The following is a 26,257-nucleotide window of genomic DNA, read 5'->3' on the forward strand; positions in this document are numbered from 1 at the left end:
AAATTCATTTTCAGCAACAACAAAAATACAGAAGCCTTCCAAAATGGTGACTTTTCCCCAACTTATGTTTTACTCAGCTATTCCAGACAGTACCAGTTTCCCCTTCAAAGTGGTACATTAGAATAACTGAAGCAGATAAAGGATAATTCAGTTATGTTTCACCATCTGCATCTTCTTTGGAAGGAGAAAAACAGCTATAAAAGACTAAATGGGATGATAAACCTTCTCCATGCCTGACCTCAAATTAATTTAAGATCACAGTAGGCCAATGTCCTCAGTAAAAGAAAATTTCATTGCCAATATAGTTTCCTCATCTAAAGTTAACACAAATTGACTTTTCTCTCTATTGACTATATTGGGCTTCTAGAGAAATTAGCATAATAGACTAAAATTAGCCTTTGAAATACTGTTACAGATCCATATATTCACTCTCCTAACAGAATTTAACATCTCATTCTTGCTTATCAAGTTTCAAGACAGAAAAACAAGAAATATTTCCTAATTTGGGAAATCTATTGATCCATTTTGCTCATAAAAGGCCTCATTAGGAATAGACAGCGATATCAAACAGATGACCGTAAAGTGAACTTCTGTTCAATATTCATTTGGAAGCAGTGTGTGCTTTGTATAACAAAATGGAGGTTTACAGTAACTGTTTATCACTGAGGATTTTAAACAACTAGAAAGTGACATACATCTTCCATTGGGCAACTGGGAAAATAAGTTCCAAAGCTATTTTCTCATTCTGTAAGGGTTCATTCCAAGGCACTGCTATTACAAACAAATAAAAAAAAATAAATAAATCAGGACAGTAGAGCTCAAATTATTAAAGAAAATACATATAGAGAAACACAGAATAGTTTGGGTTAAAAGAGACCTTATGGCAGACACCTTCCCACCAGATGAGGCTTGTCAGGTTCAAGATCCCATCGTTACCTAGCTTTGAACAACTTCAGGGACATGGCATCCACAGCTTCTCAGGGCAACAGGTTCTTCTAAGTAAAGACTTCCTTGCTTATTCTTCATCTAAATCTACCTTCTCTAAGATTAAAACTGTTATCTCTTATCCTGTCTCTAAAATCCTTAATAAAGCTTAACTATGTCACTGGAGATGGATTCTTTTATCATATACGTATTATCTATACGTATAAACATATACACTCATATATATGTGCATATGTTCAAATGCATTTCCCATCAGTAAAACTGTCCTGGCAGTCTGAGATAAAGGGGAAACTCCTCCCCTTTGTCACAGCAAAAATCCTCTGCGTTCAAATCTAACATGAAATTCTACATCAGAGTGGTATCACTGTAATATACCTTGCCTCCCTGAAGTACAGCTCCATTTGACTCCTTGAGCTAGGAATCATGTCCACAGGAACGTCCAACAGCTATACAGAATCCACAAAGAACATTCCTACAGCTAACAACCCACATTAAATGCAAGTGTTTACTTCTTTTACTTCTTGTAAAGCTAATCAGTTTAGGTAAGAACAGTCCACACCCAATCCTGATATTTCTAAGAATTATGTTGCAGTGGTTTTAACATATCACGGTTATTACCAAAGAACAACAGCAATATAATATTGGTTACATCAATTACAATTTATTCAGAAAACTAGATCTACATTTTGGTGCTTTCAGTTTAGTCTTTCAAGTCAAGATCTGAATCCCAAAACACTTAAGAAGATAGAATAGTAAGTAAGAATATAAAAAACTCTGTTATCCAGTTACTTTCCAAGCTAATAAATAGGAGTCTTTCTCCAGTGTCAGTGCCATGAGAGAGGCATTTTCCTCTTTCTCACATAACTTCTCTAATTGCAGAAAGAAAAAAAAAAAAAACATTTCCATATCTACACAATGTCTGTAGGAGGTCTGTTAAAGATTCAAAATAACAATTCACAAAACAACCTATTTCTTCCAGAAGAAGTTACTTCTGCAGAGCGCAATCATCAAAAGATTTTGAGACTAAAAGGAAACAGATTTTTCTGCCTCCAGCTGGTAAACATTCTGTGCTTAGGTTCCGTGTTTAGGCCCAAACATCATATCCTGCCACATGCAGAAACTTCTCAGCTCATGTCAGCTGACTGATATTTTGTGAATTCAAAAACTATTTTGCCTTAGCAAATAAGCAAAAATTAAGTTTGATTAATTTAGCATCCAAGCTGACTCACAGAATTAGTTCCAAGTACTTGCAGCTTTGGCTCTCCTGATTCCAAAAGCTTGGCCACCATATGAAGAAAGCTTTCCACAAACGGCTTTATGCTTTGAGAATGGCAAGCCATTAGAAGTTGGTCCAATGCCTCCATGGCAATTAAAACATATCTGAAAATTAATTGTGGAGAAACTAACATAAACACATGTGCAATGTTTATCATTAAGTCTTCGTTATGAAAAATATTAGAAAAGGAAGGGTGAAGGTACATCTTCCACATGATCTAAAGAAGAATAAATTCTATATTATGAATAATTTCTATATTATGTCAAATAGAATCTTTTGAAGGAATGAATATGTTAATAACTGTTCTATTCTAGAACATTTTGTTTTCAATTTTAGACCCCAGCTTTCTACTCTGTATCATACCAATCCAAATCCCACTAAGGAAAGCCATCAAATTATCCACAATTCTGCACAGTGAGAGTACATTCTAATTAAATGAAAAAGAAAATAAGTAAAATTAATTATCCTAATAAGTTGCCATTTTTTCATTCTATAAAGTTATAAAAATATCTTTTGATATCACTTACACCAAAGACAATGGCTTCTGATGGATATTGCTTTTTTCTTCCAATTCTTGCATTCAGTATTTTCATACATCATTTCCATATTATAATTTTCTCCTTATTCTGACTACATCTTACCTTCTAAACTCATAGTCTTTATTTTGACCCTACTTGTAGCTACCTATTAGCATCTGTTTTTAATGCTGTGACTTACTTCCTTACCCATAGCGATGCCTGACAACGTCTCGGCTCAGTCTCTCTGCTAGGTAAGCACCAATTCGATCCAACTTTTCTGGTGCAGAAACAGCATAGAAAGTCAGCTTCTCCATGTCAGCTTTAACAAGTCCATCCTAAAAACAGATACACAAAATAAAAATAAAAATAATTAAATCTACAGAAATAAAATAGCTTTCAAAGCATTTTCCATTTGCCTATTCAAAGATCTGACTCAGATTACAAACTATGTAACTTTCACACAAAATAGCCAAAAGCTTTAGCTCCAAAAACCAAAAACTTTAACTCCAAAAACTTCAAAAATTATGTTGTGTAAATATATAATTGAAGTTTCACTTCTTCAGTGTAACGTCTTGGACAAGGCTGCAATACAGTATACCTGAAAGCTAACAGTTACAACAAGATCAGGCAGAGATTAATGTATTGGTTCCAATGTGAATTGTGATGTGGACATCTTCATTTTTATTTTCCTGGAAGTTCTCCAAACATTATCTTTTCCAAACAAATGACTGAAGCATTAAACATAATCAGTAGCAGTTAAGTATATCTTATCAACCAAGTTTTCTAATATTTTTCAGAAAAGCCCTGTAATACAGTGAAACACCATGTACCAGCTTGGAGACATTCATAGACAGCTGTAAAACTACAACTGTGGGCAGCTATGGTGTCTCTATATCTGCATCAAACCAGGAAATTACAATAAAGCTACAAAACCATATGACACCATGTTTTCAGAGCTTAGTATACACACAAATCATCTTATTTAAAGCCATTAACATACATAAACAGTAACTAGCACTCATTACCAATACATATTAATAAAAAGCCCATGTACTCTGCAAATTACAAACCAAACATTATACAAATTCTGTCTGCTCTGCTCTTTTTTTTTCAATGATAACAGATAAAATATAGTAACACATTTTAAAAAATGTAGCACTCTCCATTACACTGCACAATCATGATTAAGTACAGATAAAAGCATCATTAACTGTTAACACAGAAATTATTTCAACAGAGAAGAATCATTGAGCTTTATTAAAACTCCTAGAATATTCAAATGAAGTGTTCACATCCACAAAGAAAGTGTTCATGGTTCTAAGTTGTTATGAAGTCAGATGCTACCTCTGTGGCAGAATACCAAGTTTTAATTAAATCTTTATTTAGTTGAAGAAAACACGCTTATGTTTTTTCTTTTCAGTATGCACTGCCCTGCTCTGATAAGGGAGTTAGTCAACTATTTAAAGAGGTTCCCACCCAAATTAATTTTCTGCTAATCCCTGTCAAAGATGTGAAGCATTACAGCAGCATTTGCTGTGTAACGTGAAATAAAAATAAATGCTCAAGTGTTTGCTACAAAAAACAATCAAACAAACAAACAAAAACCAAAAAACCCTTATGATTTTAAGTCATCACTCACTTTTGGATCTTCAGGAAATATGTTATCTACCAGACGCTTGTAACGAGGTCGTAAAGCAGCACAGCAACAGCACACTCCTGCAGAGAGATGCATCCGACAGAATTTAGAACAAAATTTTAGGAGCTCTGGTAATTTCAGCTTAAGTGAGCAGAAGAAGGGAAACAGATAGTGAATTCAGTTGCTTGCTACTTCCAGCACTTAAGCAAAATTAAGGTAACTGAAAAAAACTATTATAAAACAATACATGCAAGAATATGCAAACACGCTGCATACTGGAAATGTACCTGCCATCAAGCCATACCTAAAAGTGTTTGGAAAGATCAAGGAATTTCAAAGTTTAGCAGTACTAAAACCAAGACTACTTTTCACTTGCTCTTTTATGTTCATTCTAATCCATCATTTCAAAACAGAACAAATATTCTCTCCATGAAGTCAATGAAATCTTCATTGTATTATAGAGGGAATCATAAAAATTGATATAAAGCACAATCAAAAGATGTTCTTCTTTTATTATTTTGCTGTTTTCCTTGGCATCAGAAAAGAAGACAGTCATCTGGAATGGCAAAAAGTATTCTGACCTCATTTCTACTCTCCTGCTGATACTGTATTCATACAACAACATTCATAGCAATAAACATAGCTTGCAATTCTAGTAATTTTAAAAGATCCTCTAATACAATAGAGACTTATGAAGTATGTGTTTCGCTTTCCCTCCCAAGATTCAGGACTACTAGAACCTTGGAATAATTCCAGTTTCTATTAAAAATAGCATCTAAATTGAAAAAACTTCAAGGCATGCATGAAGAAAGCTTCTAGGTATTTGTCCCATTAATTGTTCAGTGAAGGTTTATTCCCAAGGAACATAAGCATTTCAGCCACTGGATTTTAAACATTTCAGTAGAAACACCGTACTAAATCACCGGTCAGGTCTCAGACCAACAATAAAGCAGTTCTGATGAACAAAAACCACCAAGCTGAAACAATTCCAATAATATACTGATTAATTGTATGCCAAGTTTGCATGAAGATCATTGCCTAGTCTTTCATACTGCAGTTCAGTGTAGCTAACTACCTTAAAATCATCTTGCAAAAAGCTAGCCTCGTATGTACTCAAAAATTATTAGCTGAAAATAGTGAAACCTACACATAACTAATCACATTCTCAAAAAAAAGGAACTGAATGAAGTTTACCTTAGGGATAATGTTGTTGCTTACCAGTTATTTCCAAAATTATTAGACTGCTAAGAACTGCCACACAAACCTACCATGATTTGCATTTCTTTTATTTTAGAAATCATAGCTGTTTTGCACCACACTTATTAAAACATCTGGGGAGTTCAGGACTAAGCCTTCCTCTGCTGTACTCTTTTATTGCAAGGCTCTGCATAAGTAGACATTTACTTTCTATTTGAACTGGTTTGTGATGCTACCATTTCTTAGACAGATGCCTGAATTCTACTCAGAGTCTCATAAATTCATTCTTGCAATTTATTTATTCGGAAACAGTTATCTTTGCTTTTGAAATCAGACTTTGGATTCTTAAGTTCTCTTTGCTAGTCTTTTCACTCAAGTCATGAATGAGTGTATGATCAGTAAGATGAATGCAAATTAGGACCTCAAAAAAAGCTATAAAAACAAAACATACTCAAGCAATAAAGAACTGTATCACAGAGGGTTTATTTGTGAAGTGCTACTTTGTTACTACTACCAAAGTTCTTTGAGAAACTATTTCTGTTCAAATCCTCCTCTTGGATGCCTAATCAATGTAAAACTCCACATTTATTCAAGAGATGTAGTTTTTCAGTGACTAAAATCAAAGCCAATTCATATGTCACTGGAAAACGTATTAAATGTCAGTGAATCAAGAGGTTCCTTCTTATGTTATAACAAAAATAGTTGTACATATTTATTCCATCAAGATCAGTGTTTTGCAACACTATAAAATCAAGTAAAACCATAAGAAGGTAGGAGTTTCTATTAAGTGTCTAGCATGTGACACAGTATTGTGAAATTCAAGTAAACAATCAAAATCCACCAAATAGGGCCTAACTTTGTTGAATGTTTCCTTAACTGGATATGCAGCTCAGCACCTAACTCAATACTCTTTGTACCATTGCTTTCATGCTGGGTGTTCTCCTTCACAGAAGTTAAATTTCCCAGGAAAATAATGTGTTTGATTACTATTTGTTAAAGCAAAATATTAATACAATAACAGTAATATTTTTCTATCTATGTATATGTATATCTATATATATCTATCTATAGTAATAACAGAAGATTTCATAAAATATTACATTTAAGACAGAGGTAAATAAATACTTTTATAATTTGTTTTTCACTCTTAACATAACCACATCAGAAAATTCTTGCAACAAACTAGGTCTGAAAACAATATTTTAGAGCTATGGTAGCCACATAAATCGAGCATAAAACCTGGATACAGCCCTTCAATTGAGAAGGGTGAGGTATCAGATAACAGCATACAATCTCATTCTCACAGCCTAACCGGATGGTTTCAGTTAAAGGAAACCCAATACTGTCCTAATGCTGATCTTCAAATGAAAGGTGTACAGTGAATTTTGAGATCAAAAAAGGCCTACAAATAAGTGTATAGCATCAGATTTGAAAAACCTACCCTTCTTGGATTTGCAGTAGTATCTTCCCACTGTTATCTATTCAATTACAGAACAGTTGGCAGGAAAAAAAAAAACCAAACACCACTTCAAAGTATTCACTATCATCATTAAAATTCATTCATTTTTATTTCTTTATTTTAAATTACATTAAAATTAAATGCAACATTGAAGTATTGGAAAGCTAGAGCTAATCTATCCAAGTTTTCAGCCTTAGAGGGCTTTTTGAGTGAAGAAATTTGAACAGAACACTATTAAAAAAACTAAAGCTCTCAAAAGAAGGCAAGAAACAGAAAGAAAACACGAAGCCGATAACCAAGGCATGACACATACTTTGCTGAAAAACTGTTTATCATTACTTAGTGTTTTGATATAACTAGGAAACATATGAACTAGATATTAAGAAAAAAAAAATCACAGGCAAAAAAAAAAAAAAAGAATTAATACCACGGAATTATCATGTGTTAAGAATGTATATCAACAGCACACTGAGCTTAAATAAATAAACAAACAAACCTGAAACATTCCACCACCTAAACCAGGAAAGAAGAACACTATGATGCCACTGAAAATCAATTATTTTTTCAATATCAATTTAACCAAGATAAACCTGATCCAAGTAAAACGAATTTACTACAGACAAGAAAGCTGTTCTGTAGCTCTGCAGGATGCACTCAGTAAGCTGGGTAAAAGGAACACGTTCCAATTCGAGCAGGTTTGTCTCCCCAGCTTCAATGATCTTTTCCTTTTGGTGTCAGGCATATTTTGCCCTTAATGATCTCCCATCCTAATGCCATTTAATACAAGCAAATAATGAAAGTTAACATCAATCTACAGGGAAGCTTACGCTGTTATAACAGTGCACAAACACATATATTTAAATCTCAACAACAGTGGGATTTTCCACGATAACAAAATGCATGTTATCTACTGCTCAAAGGATCCCATAACAAACATTTCACATGTTAAAGCTGCAACAGCTCACATTTATCAACTGCAAGGATACTGCTTTTTACAAGCATTTATTCGACACAATATCAGTAGTAAGAAATAGTCCACTTAATCATAAAACAATTGTTTCACCTACCCAAACACATACACGGTCTTGGTTCAAAAGCAGAATTATAATCATAGGCTTTTTCTTGCTCAATAGTTGGAACTTGAACGTACTGCCTCATCCTGGGTATGACTTCACTGCCAGTACTCTGTCCTTGTTCAGAAAGTTGCTCTCTCACACTAGCATAGAAGCAGTTACCTCACGAGAAGGCTCTGTGATACTGTAAGCTTATCTGATTAGTTCTGTGACATCTACATAAAGCCAACAAACACGTGAAAAACTTCAGTATCAAATTCTCTTAACAAAGCCAAGAATAAGAAAGTGGGGGGAAAAAAAAGTATATTGTCAATTTGGGATTTACATCTATCCAAATAAGACTGAATAAAGCCAGTTTCACTACCTCAGGCTCCCTGGAACATGCAGTTTTCTCACGTATATGACAACAAAGAAGAACATCAGCATATTCAAAAGAAAATATTTCTAGTCATTTGGTTGCCACTGATACGTATTTTGGCAAAACACCTTGCTAATCTTGCTGAATAATGACCAGAAAACAATACATAAGACAGACTGCTAACTATAAAGGCATTTTAAACATAAATATTTAAATGTTAATGGTTCTTTCATTTTAAGGAGTTTAGTAAAATTAACATTCTCTCTGATAATACTTGAAAACGTAAGCAAGGATTACAGGACTTTAACCCTTTACATTCTTGCTCAGAAAGGGTATGGTACATCAGGGAGAAATTCCATTCTGAGGTCAGCAATTTTTAAGTTACTTTCCAGCTTCCCATTGTTTTCCATCATCTCATTTGTTTTACTTCCTGCTTTACAATCACTTGCATAACACAAATAAATTTTAGTTATTTTCTTATATTTGAGATGACAATTGTATGCAAAAATAAATTTGCTTCAAGTATGCAGAGGAAAGTGAAACTCACACTGACAGCTACACAAACCCTACCCAGCTGGCTGTGAACTGTTAACATCAGTTGATCTAATTCAGAGTTGAAACTATTTTCAAGGGCATTCCCCTTCTGGTACTAGAAACAGATCAAATACTTAAGAAGAATTATTCTGTCCCTATAAGGAAGTTAATTAGAAATATTCTCCAACCTGCTATAAAAAGAACAAAAGCCCCAAGGACGTGCTTATCAGCCACTGTAGTGTCCCTCTGGTGCTCCAGGGGAAAACAGAGGACTCGGAGTAAATCACCTCTTAATCTATTTCTTACTCCAGCAGCATTTGCCTTTACTCAGCTAGTTCCTATCCTCTCCCCACTGGGAAGCTGCAAACAAAACATCCAGTATGCAGATCCAATTTCCGCCTGAAGAAAGCAAGTCATCTTGATGTCAGCTTCTCACCCCTATGACAGCAAAATCTCAAGACAACAGCAGATGTACGAAATTCCACCCAGAACTTACATTTGACCACTGTCCATTTTACTTTTAATACTTTGGTGCTTAATTAATTTGAAGCAAACAAAAATTTTCCCCTTGAAATATATTCTTACTGTAAATTTATGCATCTAATTCTGGTTTTATACGACTTCAAGACCAGTGCTTTTATATGTGGATCAACACGGAAAGACGTGAAAATAAGTAAAAGCATGTAAAAATAATCTATTAGCATTTCATAAAAACAAGAGATGACAACACACACATCAAGCACCTCGTAAGAAACAGATTAAAACAAAACAAAACAAAAAACCTACTTAAATAAAGCTTACCAGTAAGCTTCTTCAACAAAGCACTCTTTTCAGAACCATTAGCAATTAAAACAAATCCCCAGAGAAGATAGTATCTTTGGGATGGTGCCTTTGAAAGACTTCTAATCCATTAAAAGAAAGTTTTCCATTACAGCAAGTTCTCTGGTTACATTCTTTTTCACGAGTTCTACTGCCTACAGTGTTTCCATACTGTCTCTTCTTTCTCCCACCTTTGTTGTTCTCACATGGGAACTTTGTTTTACTTGCTCATTTCTGTTCTCTTCAACACCGCCTCCTCTTTTCCTACTCTGCGGTACTAGGAGAGTTCTCTATTTTTAAAACATTATTATCATCTAAAATTAATCTAGTTCCAGTGAGAGAGGCACTGTGACTTACCACTCATTTTGCTTCTTGTCCTTACTTGTAATTCTATTGGCAATAACAAGGTCATTTATTTCTTATCACTAAAACATTAAAAAAGCCTGAAATTTTACTACTCCCATTCCAGGAAAGACATCTGGAAATACACATCTGCATTAATCTCTTTCCCATCATAGATAATACTGATATTATGTTTGATAATATTTTGGTCCAGTGCCATTTTCATTCCTGCTTTTGGAGCTTGCAGTCAGGAAATGAGTTTTGGTTGATATCACCTCTCCTTTTACTTCCTTTTATGAGTTCATCATGATATGCCTATTTATAAAAAAATAAATACTGATTTTAAAGTAGTGATTCATAAATCAGTACAGAATGGGGGACACAGGCAAAATTCTGGAGTAAAGGTGAAGGGGAATGAAAAGGGGGCTCACAGCCTCTGAAGCACATGAACATGCATTATTTCTCCCTCCAGACAAGCAGTAGTACCACACAGAGCAAACTCATCATAAACATTAACAAAATACCTGCTGCATTTAAGGGCCACATCCACTAGCATGCTGAGCCAGCAGGATATCCTTTTAAAACTTATATTTGATAGTAGTATACCTATTATTTAATTCAGAATAAATACAAAAAGTAAAGGATTGACATGATCATAGCAGCCTCCTCCTGCTCTCACCGACCAAATCCCACCAATCCTGCTCTATCTCTCCTTCTCTGACTGCCTGGCTCATCCAGATTCGCAGCCGTAGCAGAACAGTATCTCCTAGGGCAGTGCTGACCCTGGCAGAGAATTTCCCAGTATGAGATGGACTGTCCTGTTCATCCTGGCTTCACTCTCACTCTTTAACTCAGCTGAGCAATGCACAGAGAACTGCATCCTTATATTACACTCCTCTACAGGATCCATGGAAGAGAGGCTACAACATTTGCACCCTACTAGCACCACTCAGTTCCCACGCTGCTGGGAGTGGGGAGTGACACCCAACCAGGAAGAGCACTTTGCAGGCAATGGCACTGTGCCTGAAACAGAAGGACATTATAGCAGCCTTGGTTAAAAGGCTGAAGAATAACAGGTCAAGCATCAACATGACCAAAGGCTGACAACAAGAAGTCCCCGAGATGTGCAAGGGGGAAATCTATTCCAAGAAGGCTTCTGCTTCCCTCTGGTAAACTTTTAGCAATACCTCATGATACTCATGATTAGTGAACTACAGGTAAAAATATTTATCTATCTATCTGGCTAAACACCTCAACAAAGTGTTCATGCCTGATGCCTAAGTCGAGACTAAAAAGCCCTGCCAAGATGCTGTCACCCTCCCCTGTCCTTTCTCCACTCCCACTTCTGCTTTCGAGTTCTAGACTTTTTCTGCTTCTCTTCCCATTGCATGTCCTCATGGATTTACTCTCATTTAAGTGCACTCAACTATAGACTTCAGTACATATACAGAAATTTGACAAACACTTCCTTATTAAAACAGAACTTTCTTCATACAAATATTTAAATAACAGATTACAGAATTATATGTTTTCTCTCACTGTACACAGAAAGCAGCATAATATACCATGGCACCCACACTGAGAAAACTCAATGCAGCAGTAGTTCTGAGGCACACAGACAGGGTCCAGAATGTGCTAAGACATCTCCTCCTGTTAAGCAGCACAATATTTACATTGCATTGAGTTTACTGAAAATTCAAATGCTCATCAAAATACTGCAATACTACTTGGAACACAGTCACAGAAGACTGAGAAGTCACAAAATCACAGAACGACCCAGGTTGGAAGGGACCTCAAGGATCATGAAGCTCCAACCCCAGCCTGGCAGGGCCACCAAACTTCCACGTTTACTAGATCAGGTTGCCCAGGGCCCCATCCAACCTGGCCTTGAACACCTCCAGGGACGGGGCATCCACAGCCTCCCTGGGCAGCTGTTCCAGGACCTCACCACTCTCCAAGTAAAGAACTTCCCCCTAACATCCAACCTAAATCTACCCTCTTTCAACATAAATCCATTTCCCCTTGTTATCGGCCCTTTCAAAGAGTTTACTCTCCTCCTGGATATAGGCTCCCTTTAGATACTGAAAGGCTGCAATGAGGTCACCCCACAGCCTTCTTTTCTCCAGGCTAAACAAGCCCAGCTCCCGCAGCCTGTCTTCATAGGGGAGGTGCTCCAGTCCCCTGACCATCCTCGTGACCCTGCTTTGGACCCTCTCCAACAGCTCCACGTCTTTCTTATACTGAGGGCTCCATACCTGGACACAGTACTCCAGATGGGGCCTCACAAGAGCAGAGTAAGTACAAACTCATGGCTGAGTTGAACCGATTTTCAGTAAGTACCCTGATTGTGTCTGTCTATACCTGTTCAATGTTCTCAGCAAGCATTAACAAAACATGATGCTCCGATTTGAATACATGAAAGTATATACAGAACACTAAAATTATTTGGGACTAGAAAATCTTAAGTCTCTTCGTAAACTATTAAGAATACATCTCCCAACATGCCTGTACATTACACTGTACACAATTTCTTCCCTGAAGACAGTCTGGTTACAGTTCATCTGACCCTCACAAAAAGAGCAGTTTTGTGCTAAACCAAGCAAATAGAAGCTCATACAACAATTTTTCAATATTAACTGCTGTTAATACACACGTGAAGGATTAAAATTACATCAAAGAAAGCCTTCTGGTTTAATCTGAATTATTAACAGTCAAAAGGATATTTTATCTTCTCCGTTAGCCCTACAAAGTGCTCCAGATTCAATCCTTGTGTTCCAGAATAACAAGAATAAATAGCGTAGCTGCTGTTAGAGTCTGAATGATTATCTCTTCCTCAGAACAGCAAATTCCATGTGTGAACATACACCTTGAAGGCTCTGTCCAGAACTGCATATCACAGCTAACTCTCCCAGCTAACTAAAAAGGAGCCCACCCCTTCTGTAATTTCTACTCAGCAGTGCAGTATTTAAGGAATGTAAAGTAAATATCAACCCTTCTGCAAATCTTCAGTACCTAAAGGCTATGTCTCTTTGTCATCACCACTCTGATCCTGCTAAATTAAACTGCTCACTCTAGAAGACAGACTTATATACAAAGAAGTAGATATATGCATACATGCTGATAACCTTCTAGTCTCAAATGTCTTAGTTTGATATAAAAAACAGACTTCTGCAAAACAAAACAAGCAAAAAATTGTTTTCTTCTTGAATCTGAAACAACTCTACACAACTCTGCAAACAATTAAACTGTATGAACATGCTTCTGTTCTTTTTATAGTTAGGACAAGGCATGTGGAAAAATTGCCTTGAACTGATTTGACCCATGTTGACACATTCCCACCTGCTTTGTCATACCTGCAAAATGCACAGAACTGAAACTACTGGGAACTCTTACCATGCAAGCATGGAGATGAAAGTGCTCTAATACTAAATTAAACCTGTTTATGAGGAAAAAATTTACTAGACCTTTAACAACTCAAATACTTACAGTACTTATTACATTTAAAATAACTGATAGAGGAAGCTTTCCACTGCATTCAGACGCAACGTTTCTCCTAAATTTTCTTCTTTATAATTCTGGTATAATTTCATTTTTGTTTAGGCCATTGAATTGAAAAAAGAGTGAAAACATCTATTTTGAAATCAAATCTTTTTCTTTTATAAATATATACAAAATCCCCAATACCTCTACACAGGTATCTAAAGGCTTGTACACTTTCAGCCAGAAGGGATACTATTAATTGTCACAGGATGTTTTCTTGAATACATCAGCTATGAAAAAGCAGAATTTGCCAAGATACCTCACAGGCACAAACTCAAAACATGGAATTAAGCAGAACTCTGCCTGTTCAGCTAAACACCTTCAAATACCAAAATTTGGAGCTGAATCGATCATCAGCCATAATCTACAGCTTAGTAGATGAGGTAAAGCCTCATTCACCTACTTACCCCCAGCTTTCTACTCACTCCTGTCTCATTGCTGTATGAATTAATCTGGAATTATGTCATTTTCTAAAAATGAAATAGCATTCCTTGAAAGTCAAGATTTATGTACAGAGTTAACTTCTGTCTTCAGGAATTCATTAGTTGTATGATTTTCTCAGAGACACTGGGTATCCTTGTGACATAGCAGAGACAGGAAAAATAGCTCATATGCCATATAAAAGGCAGGCCAAGACATTTTTAGAAGCAGTTTTTTTTCCCCTGGTCTTTTCACAGATGCATGCATTTAATCACATACTGGTAAGCTTAACCCCTCCCCAAATCAATTATTTTTTTAATCATGCATAATAAAATAGGACACTTGCATGCATAAACAGCATGAGACTTCTTACCCTTTCGTCCCATGATTGAGAAATCAATTGCAAATAATGCTGCATATGAAGGTTAATCGACTCATAGAAAAACCACTTGTAAAGCAATTTCTGTAAATAATAATGATAGCAATATTTTAATAAAACCTGAAAAAAAAAAAACCTTATTAGGTTACATTTTAGCATTCAGTATACATAGTTTAAAATCACTTTAATCTGTGCATCATCAAGTTCAGCTCTAAACCATGATTGTTTAACAGTAATATACTCAGACTGCATACACAAAACTGACAACTGAAGAAAAACTTTCTACTTTTGACAAGCAATGTGTTGGACAAAATGTACTCACTTATCGGCTACAGTGAAGAATGTTCTAAAACTTATGGAAGGCAATGAAGGGAGAAATTATGTCACTAGATATTATCTGCAACGTGTTGGCATAAATGGTTTTCTATTTCTATGAGAGAATTAACAGCCAACAGAAACCAAACGAATGAATATTTACTCAAAATTAAGAGATCTTAGAGAAACACAAGTAGATCCATTATAAAATGTGAATGCAGCCACACCAACAGCACACAGAGTCACTGATGATACCATAAGTGAATAAAAACAGAGATACAAAGTACATTTTTTCTAGTTATAAGTTACCAGATTTTTCTTTATTAAAAAGAAAGATACATTGAGTTTCCTTTTCAGTGTAGGAAAGACAACGATCTAAAAATCAAGCCAAGCTATTGGTGTACTATTAACACTGTGCCAACTGACAGCAGGGCACAGGGACAGCAGTGCCATGCAGTGCTGCCTCAAGTGATGGCTAATACTGTATGCATGTAGATACATCGGCTAAACAAAGGGCTCTGAATAGCAAAGAATACATAGCCAAGCTTTCTGTTTTGATAAAGGAATTTGAGAACGGAATCAGAGAATTGGAAGAGACCTCAAGAGATCGAATCATAGAGCCACGGAATAACAGAATCCTCAGAGCTGGAAGGAATCCTTAAAAGCCATCTGGTCCATTTCCCCTGCAATGAACAGGAAACCCTACAGCCAGATTAGGTGGCACAGAGCCCTGTTCAGCTTGAACGACTCCATAGATGGGGCATCCATAACCTCTTTGGGCAACCTGCTCCAGTGCCTCACCATCCTTACTGTAAAATACTTCTTCCTTATATCCAAGCTAAACCCATCGCTTGGGGCTCCAGGACTACAAAATCAATCAATCAATCAAACAATAAATAAATAAATCATTGCTTTATGTTTGTGAGACCATTCTTGGTAGATACGAATAAATGACTTGAAAATTTTCACATGGAATGCATAGTTACAATCAGATATTCAACTCAAAAACCTGATGTGTCCCTTAATTGAACTTTCATAATGAGTATTTTAGAAAACTATATTTTGCTTCACAATCACAACTCCATCACACCATTATGTTTTGGGTGTACACCCTTTTTGAACAATTATTTACAAAGCTGAAGTAGAAGAAGTGTGAAATATCATCAAATGCCTCTGATGAACACTTTGAGAGCTCACAAAGAATTGCAGACACTGCCACTGAACCAGGCTGATATGTTTGTCTCACAAAAACAAGGTCAAACATCCCACTAGTTCTATGTTTTTGTTCTAAGTGTTTTAAGAAAAATGTTTCGTTTCTTACATATTAACAATACTGTATTTTTTGTGAGGCCTGCTCCAAAAGTAATGCCTCCTGTTTCATTATCCTGGAGCATAACATTAGATGTAGATACTGGTGATACTGCAGTAGAGGCTAAACCTTCCCACCAGTATTCCATTACTTTTTGTTGCCATGTTACATATGGCAGCAGAAGGGCAGCCTGATAAATTCGCATCTGACATGGAAGTGCACATAAAACAAAGGTGTCTTAACTGAATTCCTCCATGCAGGAAAGACTACACCCAGTGACATTCACCAACGCCTGCTGAACATTAATGGAGACCAAACAGTGAATATATATATGCACAAGGAGGTGGTGGGTGGTGTGTTTTAGCTTTGGTGACAGTGGGTCACCTTCGCTGCTGCAGTGTGTTATGAGTGCCGCATGCAGGCTCTGGTTCAGTGCTGGTGAAAATGCACAGCTAATGGTGGTGACTACATTGAAAAATGGTGTTTTGTAGATGAGACTTTGCTTTAACAAACAGTGTTACTGCGCTCTCTCCATCCGTGGTCAGTTCTACAGAAACAGAAGGCAACACTTCTGGAACAACACATGTATATAAGGTCCAAGACAATTTCTGTTCACTAAACAGACAACCTAACCAAGCCAAAAGGTGGGATGCCCATGTTTTAGAGTTACCATGTAACTATTTTAACACTATTCTATGTAGTCAACAGTATTTTCAGAAAACGAATAGAAACTTCACTGCATACAAAATTAAAGCAATAACAACAACAACAAAAACAAACAAAACCATTTCACTATGTGGAAGGTCCTATTTGGCATTTTGAAGTGACAAGGGTACACATGAAACATGGGAAGACTGAAGAAAGTTATTACTCAGAACTGCGACGTAAATTTTTTGCTATAAAGGCAAAAAAACGAACAAACCACAACCAAAAACAATCAAACAAACAAACAAAAAAACGAACAATGCATTATCCTATGAAATATTTACACAGACAGAAGTAGGAATACATCTTAAACCATCATGAGGGTATTTCAGAACTTTACTTCATAGAGAAATAAATCATAAACCTTCCCTTCTCATTAGTCAAGTTGCTAATGCAGAATAAACCTAGAATCGTCAAAGGAACTAAATTCAAGTTGTAGATGAAAGAAACTCAAAATGAAAATAGTAAAATGAATTCAGAAGATTAATATGACTGAATAGCTTACTTATATTTTAAGTATTCAAGTATATTTAAAAAGAGAATTTCCTTTTTTTTTAGGCTGTAAAGCAACTTTAGCCAAGATAATAAGATCAAAAACGATGACTTCACCACAAGCAGGAACAGGCCAAGTTACAGACTGTTTTCTCCATAACTGATATGTGCAACTCTAAAATCAGCTCATCTTTTTTGATGGCAAATAGCATTGGGAATGTTTGTATTAACAAATTTTGCAATATTATTAATACAACATTAGAACATAAGGAAATTACATCATTATTTTTTCTTGTTTGCGCTCTGAATTTGCACATCAGTCAGTCACAAAATGATCTGCTAATCACCAGACAGAAGCAGTATAACATAACACACACTATTAACAAAATCTTGAGAATTAAGGATATAATTTAAGTACATTAAAGAAAACAAGACGAGGATATCTAAAGGAAAATATAGAAATCACACAGACTGCTCCCATGTAAGCCTTCCTATACTACACAGGGCTTCTCACCTTCACCACACATTATTTCTCCACTCCAAGAAAGTTTTTTCCAGTATGAAATGTGACTTTAAGTTAACCACCTAATTAAAGTCAGGGAATATACCCATTTAGGAGGTTAGTAGTTTCTGTAAAAAAATACCAACAAACCTCATTAGCTAGCAAACTGTTGTTTGAAGCATCTGATTAAGCATGAATATTTGGAACATAATGCCCAAGACTACAATTCTTAATCAAATGTTTTCATAGATTTAGCTACGCTTTCTTCCTTTCTTTTCAAATGCAGTCAAAAACACCAAAAGCAGCTCTGTTCCATACCACATTAAATGAAATTACCTGTGTAAAGGTAAACTGAGAATTACCTGCATAAAGCAGGGAAACTGAGGTTGCATATTTGATGACTACAAACTTATTTTATTCAGTAGCCTTGGTAAGAAAAGGTAGTCAGCTATTTATACTCTATTTAAAAAACAAAACAAAACTCTAATTAACCTTTTAATCCAAGCTAAATCAGTTAATAAAGATGCTGTGGATCAAATCAACTTGCTTTCACTGTATTATAACATGAATGAGAAATCTTATTTACTTTCTCATATTTCATAATTTGCATTTCAACTTGTGATGAAAGCAACATTTTGTAGCATTAATGCTCATGCTATTTGCACACGAGGACATAAAGTTACAGCTACAAAAAACATACAGAAAAAAAAAGACTTTGGCAATTTTATCACTATTGCAGTAATTTCATTACACTATAGCACTACAAACTGCGCGTCAATATAAAGGCCCAGCCACTGCTAGTCACAGCCAGCACTTCTACATCTAAAGATTAACAGTTAATATTGGGGGAAATAAATTTTATAATAACTAATAGTAATAACTAATGACTTTTTCAGTTTTCTCTAGGAAAATTTAAAGTCCCCCAAAAGACTTAATATTGCCCAGAGACCAAAACCATGGATTTTCCCAACTTTCCATACCACCACTTCCATACTTACACATTCCTTACCTACCACACTGAAGGGTAAAAAAAAATATACTACAAGGTACAAATATAGACTCATGCAAACAAGCAGAAGAATACCAGAAAAGATGTCATGATGATATGAAAACTGAATTTCAAAATTAACACTCTACAGTAACAAACTATTTTACCTCAGTATATTCTGGAAAGAAATTGGAGGAATCTTATAAGAAGCCTAAATCTGTGCACAAAGTCATCCCTTACACATACAGAAAGCTGAAAGTCTTGGAGGCTGCACATTGCTATCTATCAACAAAATAATGCTTGCTTCCATTAGAATCCAATCTCTCTTTATTGCCATAATTTTGCAAGGAAAATGTTAATAAAGTACTGCTATTTCATAAGAACTATGAATGTGCATGAATGTTACAATAACTTCTTGTTACTAATTCATTCAAAAATAATAATCAAACGTAAACAGAAATAAATGGCTGTGTAGCTCTGAGTATCTCACTACATAAAAACTGCATTCAGCTGTTTTGATCTCATTCCAGTTCTACCTGACTCTTCAATAATCTACATGCATCAGGGTAAATAATGTTAATAATGACTCTCATATAGGTATAAAAAAAAAAAAAAAAAGCATTTTGATTTACCAGCTTAACTGTTAAAGCAAAGAATACAAACAAATACAGCAAAACAACTTCCCAGCAAAAAATGAATACCATGACAGAGGCCTTAATAGTACCAAAACTACAATTAAAAGGCAGCAGCAGTTCTTGATACTGCAAAAATTAGACCACAACATAGTCTGAATATACATATTTGCCACTATTTTGTTACATCAGCTCACAAATATTTAGAGGAATAACTACAACTACTTACCAAAAAAAAACCAAAAATACTCAAAATACTTACAGCTAAGAATTTTACACCACGATGATTCTATCAGTACTACATATCAAAATATTACCACACTTACACATCAGACATTCATAGATGTGACCATGGAACACTACAATTATTTTAAAGTATTTTTAAACAACCACTAATCACAGTTTATAGCACATATAAAGTCACCTCAAAAAACAGTCCTCAAACGATTCCCCACGAAATGAAACACTCGCTAAACTCATTACAAGCATGTAATTAAAGTGCACTCAATACATTCTAAATCATTAAACTCAATGTTAAACTGTGAACATCTCCTGAACATATATGCTGAGATCTACAGAGACTGCAAAATATGAAGATCTAGATTATCTTAAAAATAACAGCAAGTGTCATTTGTTGACCCCCCTCCACTTTAAATTTTGTTATAATTTTTAGTTCTCATAGAAAATACACATATTCGTAAAAGCCTGTAAATATTATATTCAAGTATTTAAGGTAACAATACTTACTAGCAGGCATTGTTAATCAGTAATCTGTCTTCTATTTTGCGAGGTATAAACTAAAAAGAAAACAAAAATGTAATTCAAAACAATAATTGTGGACAATTTACATCCAAATATATGTAGAAACTTATCAAGAATGAGACAATTAACATTTTTTAGCTCCAACACCACAGAGACTGTTACCACAGAAACCCAGATATTCGCTCTATCTGACCAGAATAATATGTACATCTTTCCTGTTCTTGAAGTTTAATCATCCTGTTCTTAGATTTCATGTCTGATCAAACGTCTTCTTTGCATTTATGGAGATGACCTTACTCGCTGCCGCTGTTTGTGGTGCTGAATGGTGAACATCCACACAAGGTTCTTCCCCCTCAAATGTTAAGTCACAGCACAAGAGAAGTGAAAGGTTTCTGCCCTACACAAAGAAAATGATGCTAAACATTTATGTGGAACTTTCTGTAACATTTTTCTCTCAGTATTAATAAAATAGATTCTAGATGAGAGAGCAAACCATTATAAACAGAAGATGCTTAATATATTTTTGATGCAATTAGATATTTTCATACCATTAAATCAAACTTGATTCAACCCACTTTAGGGATAAATATAGCCTAACCTGCCGTTTACATATTGAAGTACAAATTATTTGGCATTTTTCTATATTAAACCACCATATGTGGATTTTAATAACAACTAAATGCAAAGAGCCCCTCAAATACACCTCCTCACAAGTGGAAAAATCTCAGATAAACACTGTGTGGCTGTTTTCAAAAACAAGAAATAAAAAAACAAAACAAAACAATGTTCCACTAATAATTCTTATATACGTATATATAAAACACACACTATTTTTTCCAGTGTGAGAATGAACATTCCATTTGTTCAGAAATATGTTTAAATGACATCAAAGCAATGTTCACAGTTGCTAAAAAGAAATATTTCTCTTGCTGTCCCTGTATTTCAATGAAGGGTTCCAATTTGCTGAGAGCAACCCATGATTATAAACAGTGCTTTAAAGTAATTTATTCAAAATATTCTATCCTATTAGCAGGCTGTATGTCCATCTCCAAGGACAGAGTCAGAAGTACCATAGTTGCATAGCATCATAGAATGGTCTGGGTTGAAAAGGACCACAATGATCACTGAATTTCAAGCCCTCTGCTATGTGCAGGATCACCAACCACCACAGACCAGGCTGCCCAGAGCTACATCCAGCCTGGATTTGATATGAGGAAATTTCTTTTTAAGGCAGTTGTTCAAACAGAACATTTTTTGTTTCATTTTAAATTAGTTAACTGGATTTTTAACTATATTATGATTCATAACAGGACCAAAAACTAAATATGGAGCTATAACAACTTCTACGTGCAAAACGGAGCCCACAGCTTCCTCTCTACAATGTTGAATCACAGACAGATTAGGCCTAGGGCAAATTTTTGTCCACAGATGCTTGTATCTCGTGAAACAAATGCAATAGAACAGCACTAACTAAAATAAGAAGCTTCTCACTATGAGCCTGCTTTGCTATTTGCCACCAGGATAAATTCTAAGCACTAAAAGAAGGGAAAAAAAGTCCAGTATTTGATGAACATGAACTCAACACCTAAAAAAAGATAAAGCCAACTATGATAAGGTAGTCGTAATTTAGTTTAGGAGCAACATCCAAAAGAGAAGACTCGAAGGCTTTTTTTCCTAATAATAATAGTAAATCTAAACACAATTATAACTGAAGTATAACGTTTTTGAATCTATATTAAAAAAGGATATCAATGTCTGTGTGACAAGTAAGGATTACTTCTCTTAACAAAAACTTTCATTTATAACCTTTTTAAAACAACTTGGCAAGGATGAAGAAACCCACTGTATCATCAGATTCCAGAAACACTAACATAGTAATAAAAACATACTTTGTTGTACTCATTGTTTCTGATCACCCTCAAATGTGTATCTTTTGTCTTTACTTCAAATAACCCAGGATCCAAAATTATAGAAGTTGAAACTATTTCTTATTATCCCAAGACTCCATGAACAACACTAAAAGCCAAACAAGAACAGACATCTCTTTCCTGTTCAGCTTTAAAAGAAAGAATGAAAAACACTGTTGACATCTAAAATGGAAAGATCTCATGGCCAATATTCCATTATCTCAGATTATCACAGTAATTTAAGAGTACATGCCTCTATTCAGTGTGGGAAAAAAATAAAGAAGTATTCAAAGCTTTGGACCAAATCTGATTTCATAAGGATTGTCTTTAAAAAACAAGATTATAGGCTCAAGTGCTGGATGATGGGGAAAAAAAAAACATTAACAGAGGAATTATTTTCTTGGTCCAATACAACCATGTATGTATATCCAAAAAAGTATATACCCCTGAGCTTCAGCTGAAGAAATTAGCATATTTAAGGTTTTGTATTTTCTTTCTATAACTACACCGTTATGTAATTCCATTATTTAACACTGTAAATAATTAACTTAATTTGAGCACTCGAAATGAGATTGTAAACTGGGCACCCGTCCATTCCTCCAAATTAAGACAAAGGAGAGCACAGTTTTAAGCTTCTCTCGCAGTCAGATGGTCTAGGCTGGTGAGCAGGCATGAGCTGAAAATACTATAATGCACTACGCATTAAGTTCTGACATTGCTTGTTTCCCCATGCACATTTTCTACCTGAAAAACTGATCAAAACAGTTACTTTTGTCAATAGGCAAATAGCCAATGAAATGCAAGATTAATAAGTCCCATGCTCTCTGTTAAATATCGACAGTTTGGCTCCAGGTACAGTCTCTAGAAAAATGCAGCTTTAAATGAATCCTTCCCCCCTTTCTCAAAGGCCAGCTTAACCCAGTTTCCATTTCAGCATCAAAAACGTATGCGGGCCTTTTCACACATCAAAGGCATTACAATTCAGTTCAGGAAATTTTTACCCCTATTTTTCTTTTTCTGTTTTAAGAGCACTGACACACTGACTCTTCTGGCAATATGAATACTGAAGTTATTCAAGAATACATGTCAAATTATTTTGTGTATAGTACAAAGGTTTCAGAAAGCAGACTACCCCTGCTTTGCCAAAGCCTTGGCCATTCCTCTGGTTTTATCTTACCTACACTCAATACACAGAGCAAACATCTATTGTAGTTTTACAAATACAAAACTGGCTAACTTGATTTTGATATGGGAGTTAAAACTCATTTTGATACGGGACTTTTCTACAAATTTTCCAACACAGGATGGAGGTACCATAATCAAACACAAGTTTTTGTTGTTTTTTTTTTTTTTTACTCCTAATATCTCAGCTCAAAGAACTACAGGATACCTCCGTAACCACATTAAGCTTAAAGGAAGAAATGGTAATATTATTAGTTCTCAGTAACAGGATTTGTGAATCTGCACCTCAATTACCTTAAGCATGGCTCCATGCAGCACACTTACAGGCAAGCTCTGCAGCCTTGTAAATTCACATGGTAATGACTGTCCACAAAAGTGTACATCATCTGCCAGAAAGTGCTGGCAAAAGAACACATAGCAACACCAAAGCAAATAAGAACTTTACAGTAAAGCTTGAAGCTATTTAAGAGTGCTCACTGTCTAGTCCTATTGGACAGTCTTGCTGTGTTCAATCAATGCTTATCATATAAAGATTTGGGTTGGAAGGGACCTTAAAGCTCACCCAGTTCCACCCCTGCTAAGGGCAGGACTGCCACCCTCCAGATCAGGCTGCCCAGGGTCCATCCAATGTAGTACTGAGTGCCTCCAAGGATGGGTCATAGAGATACACAGTGAGATACTGCTGTATTAAGGGCCATTTCATAGATTCATACATTTGTCTGAGTTAGAAGAGACCTTTAAGGGTCATCTAATCCAACTTTCCTGCAATGAACAGGGGCAGCTACAGCTAGATCAGGTTGCTCTGTGACTCATTCAGCCTAACCCTGAACGTAGATGCAGGGACAAGGCATTCATCCCATCTCTGTGCAACCTGTTCCACAACAGGGGGAAAAGAGTCTGCCCCCTTCCTTATTACAGTCCCCCTTTGGATACTGAAAGGCTGCTATCTGGTGTTCCCAGAGTGCTCTCTTCCCCAGTATGCACAGTCCCAGCTCTCATCCTGACCTCATAGAGAAGGTGGTTCCCAACAGATCTGCATCTCTCCTGTGCAGAGAACTCCACACATCTGTCCTTACCAACCTGCCTGAACTGCTCACCAGGAGGGAACTCTATCCAGATTAGGAATTCGGGCAGCTGGGATCTCTCCCTATTGAAAGGGGCATTGACAAAGTGACTGCAAAAAAACCAAAATCTCTCCCTGTCTGGATGCAACTCCTATCAGCTGCGAAGGAAAGGTATCTCTGCAAAGAAGGCATTACATATTAGCCAGGAAAAAAGACCACCGTGGAAAGACGCACCCATTATCTATAGAGAAAACCACCAGGAAACAACTCCAGCTCACAGTCCTCCTCCAGTGCCAGCAAACTGATAAAGGGGACCTCAGCACGGCTAGTAAGGTTCTGACTGCGGGCAGTCTCACGGAAGGCCTCCTGCACTCACATGCCATACAGGCACCACTCAGGCAGAGCATCCTCCTGGGACCCTCCTGGGACCCTCCAGAGACAGCAGCACGACACGCTGAGGAGACGTCACGCTGCTCTTCGCTCACCTTCCCTTTCTCTTCCTTTTTCCCCAATCCCTCGCCTCTTCCGCCGCCTCTCAGCGCCTGCCCGCCCCACGCGGCCTCCTCGCTCCCAAACGGGACGATAGGAGGAAAAAAAAAAAAAAGGAAAAGAAAAAGAAAAAAAAAAAAGAAAGAAAGAAAGAAAAATAATAATAATAAAAATAGCGGTCGCGAAGACAAAAACACAGAAAAAACCGCTTCCTGAACCCCCGCACTCACCTCAGCCACCGCTCCGACTCAGTTTCGCGGCCGCCATCTTCTCCCCACCCCCTTTCGCGTCGCTGCCTGCCCCGCAGTGCACGCCGGGACCTGTAGTTCTACTGTGGCTACGCTGCGTCACGGGCTTTGTGAATAGCTCGAACGGAAACCAACGTAAAGCTGCTGTCGATCCAAGGCGGCGTTAGGTCTTAATACGTTCCCCTTGAAACAGGCTTCAAAGTCGGAACTGTTCAATGCCTGGTAGAAACACAGGCAAGGCGAAATGTTAAATACTTGCTTTCTGTTGCTTATAAAGGAAGTACCAGTCTATTGAGTTGCATTGGTGAGTCTAAGTGGCCAAACTGTTAGTAAAAATATAGGTGGTGCAATGATTTCGGGTCACGCTGTGGTACATCTGGTGAAGAACTAACATTTAATCTGCTTGAAGCTCGTTTCCTTCATTTCACCAATTACAGAAGCAGTATCAATATTTATGACTTGTGCTAATTGAAAGTAACCACTAAAAATGCCAGACAGGGGAGATAAGATGTCCCCACGCCTCATGGTTTTAAGCAGTATCCAGGCTGTACAGGTTGTGGTTCTGACCTGAATACAATAAATATAACGAGAAAAAGCAAAGGCTCTGTTTTCTATGGAAAAATTTGTCAGATGCGCCTCCAAGTTCAGAAATAATTCTTCCAACAGCCAGACACAGGCAGCCTGCTCTCCTCATTGGAATGCTTTGTTCAGGATGTTTCTGTCTCATTCTTCTATTAGCCATGCAGGAAGGAGTGCAAGTTCCAACATACTTCTCATGCCATATGGTATCAGGAAAATGCTGGCAAACAGTGCACCTCCTAGTAGTTGTCTGAATAAGAAAGGCATCAAGCCTGGCTAGTGCCCATTCAGCCACTACACACAGTCTTAAGTAATGCTGTGAGTGGCATGACCTTATTACTCTATTTTTCTTTTGCTTTAAAAAGCACTAAAGCAATTTAAAACCACAGTTTCGGTTGTCAGACAGTACAACTCCCATGCCTGTGATAAATGTATATATTTTTTTTCTCTGAGGGTTTTAAAAATGTTTTCTTCTAGTTTCCTTGCATTACAAACATCTTATGAATATCAAATAGAGCCCAAAACGTAAAATAGATTCACTGTTGGGACCGTAGTTTGTTTGAAGAGATACAATATGTTTTAAAGCA

At 36.3% G+C, this 26,257-nt stretch overlaps 1 protein-coding gene across 13 annotated transcripts in view; it reads right to left on the minus strand.

Moving 5' to 3' along the window:
* The window catches only part of EFR3A (EFR3 homolog A), a 66,904-nt gene extending 41,758 nt beyond the window's left edge, over positions 1 to 25,146 (minus strand). For 3 of the 13 annotated variants that reach the window (XM_072327866.1, XM_072327865.1, XM_072327864.1), the window contains exons 1-4: positions 8,099 to 8,216; positions 4,379 to 4,455; positions 2,947 to 3,074; positions 2,175 to 2,325 (exon numbers count right to left, since the gene is read on the minus strand). In XM_072327866.1, the coding sequence (XP_072183967.1) occupies positions 2,175 to 2,325; positions 2,947 to 3,074; positions 4,379 to 4,455; positions 8,099 to 8,189 (447 nt within the window). In that variant the 5' untranslated portion in view covers positions 8,190 to 8,216. Of the gene's footprint in view, positions 1 to 2,174; positions 2,326 to 2,946; positions 3,075 to 4,378; positions 4,456 to 8,098; positions 8,217 to 14,490; positions 14,581 to 20,186; positions 20,237 to 20,498; positions 20,599 to 24,839; positions 24,922 to 25,073 lie in introns of those variants that run through there. The other 10 variants (XM_072327874.1, XM_072327868.1, XM_072327873.1 and 7 more) reach the window with 8 other exon arrangements.
* Between the last annotated feature and the right edge of the window lie 1,111 nt (positions 25,147 to 26,257).

Source organism: Excalfactoria chinensis, chromosome 2 (assembly GCF_039878825.1).
Source record: "Excalfactoria chinensis isolate bCotChi1 chromosome 2, bCotChi1.hap2, whole genome shotgun sequence".
Classification (NCBI taxonomy): Eukaryota; Metazoa; Chordata; class Aves; order Galliformes; family Phasianidae; genus Excalfactoria; species Excalfactoria chinensis.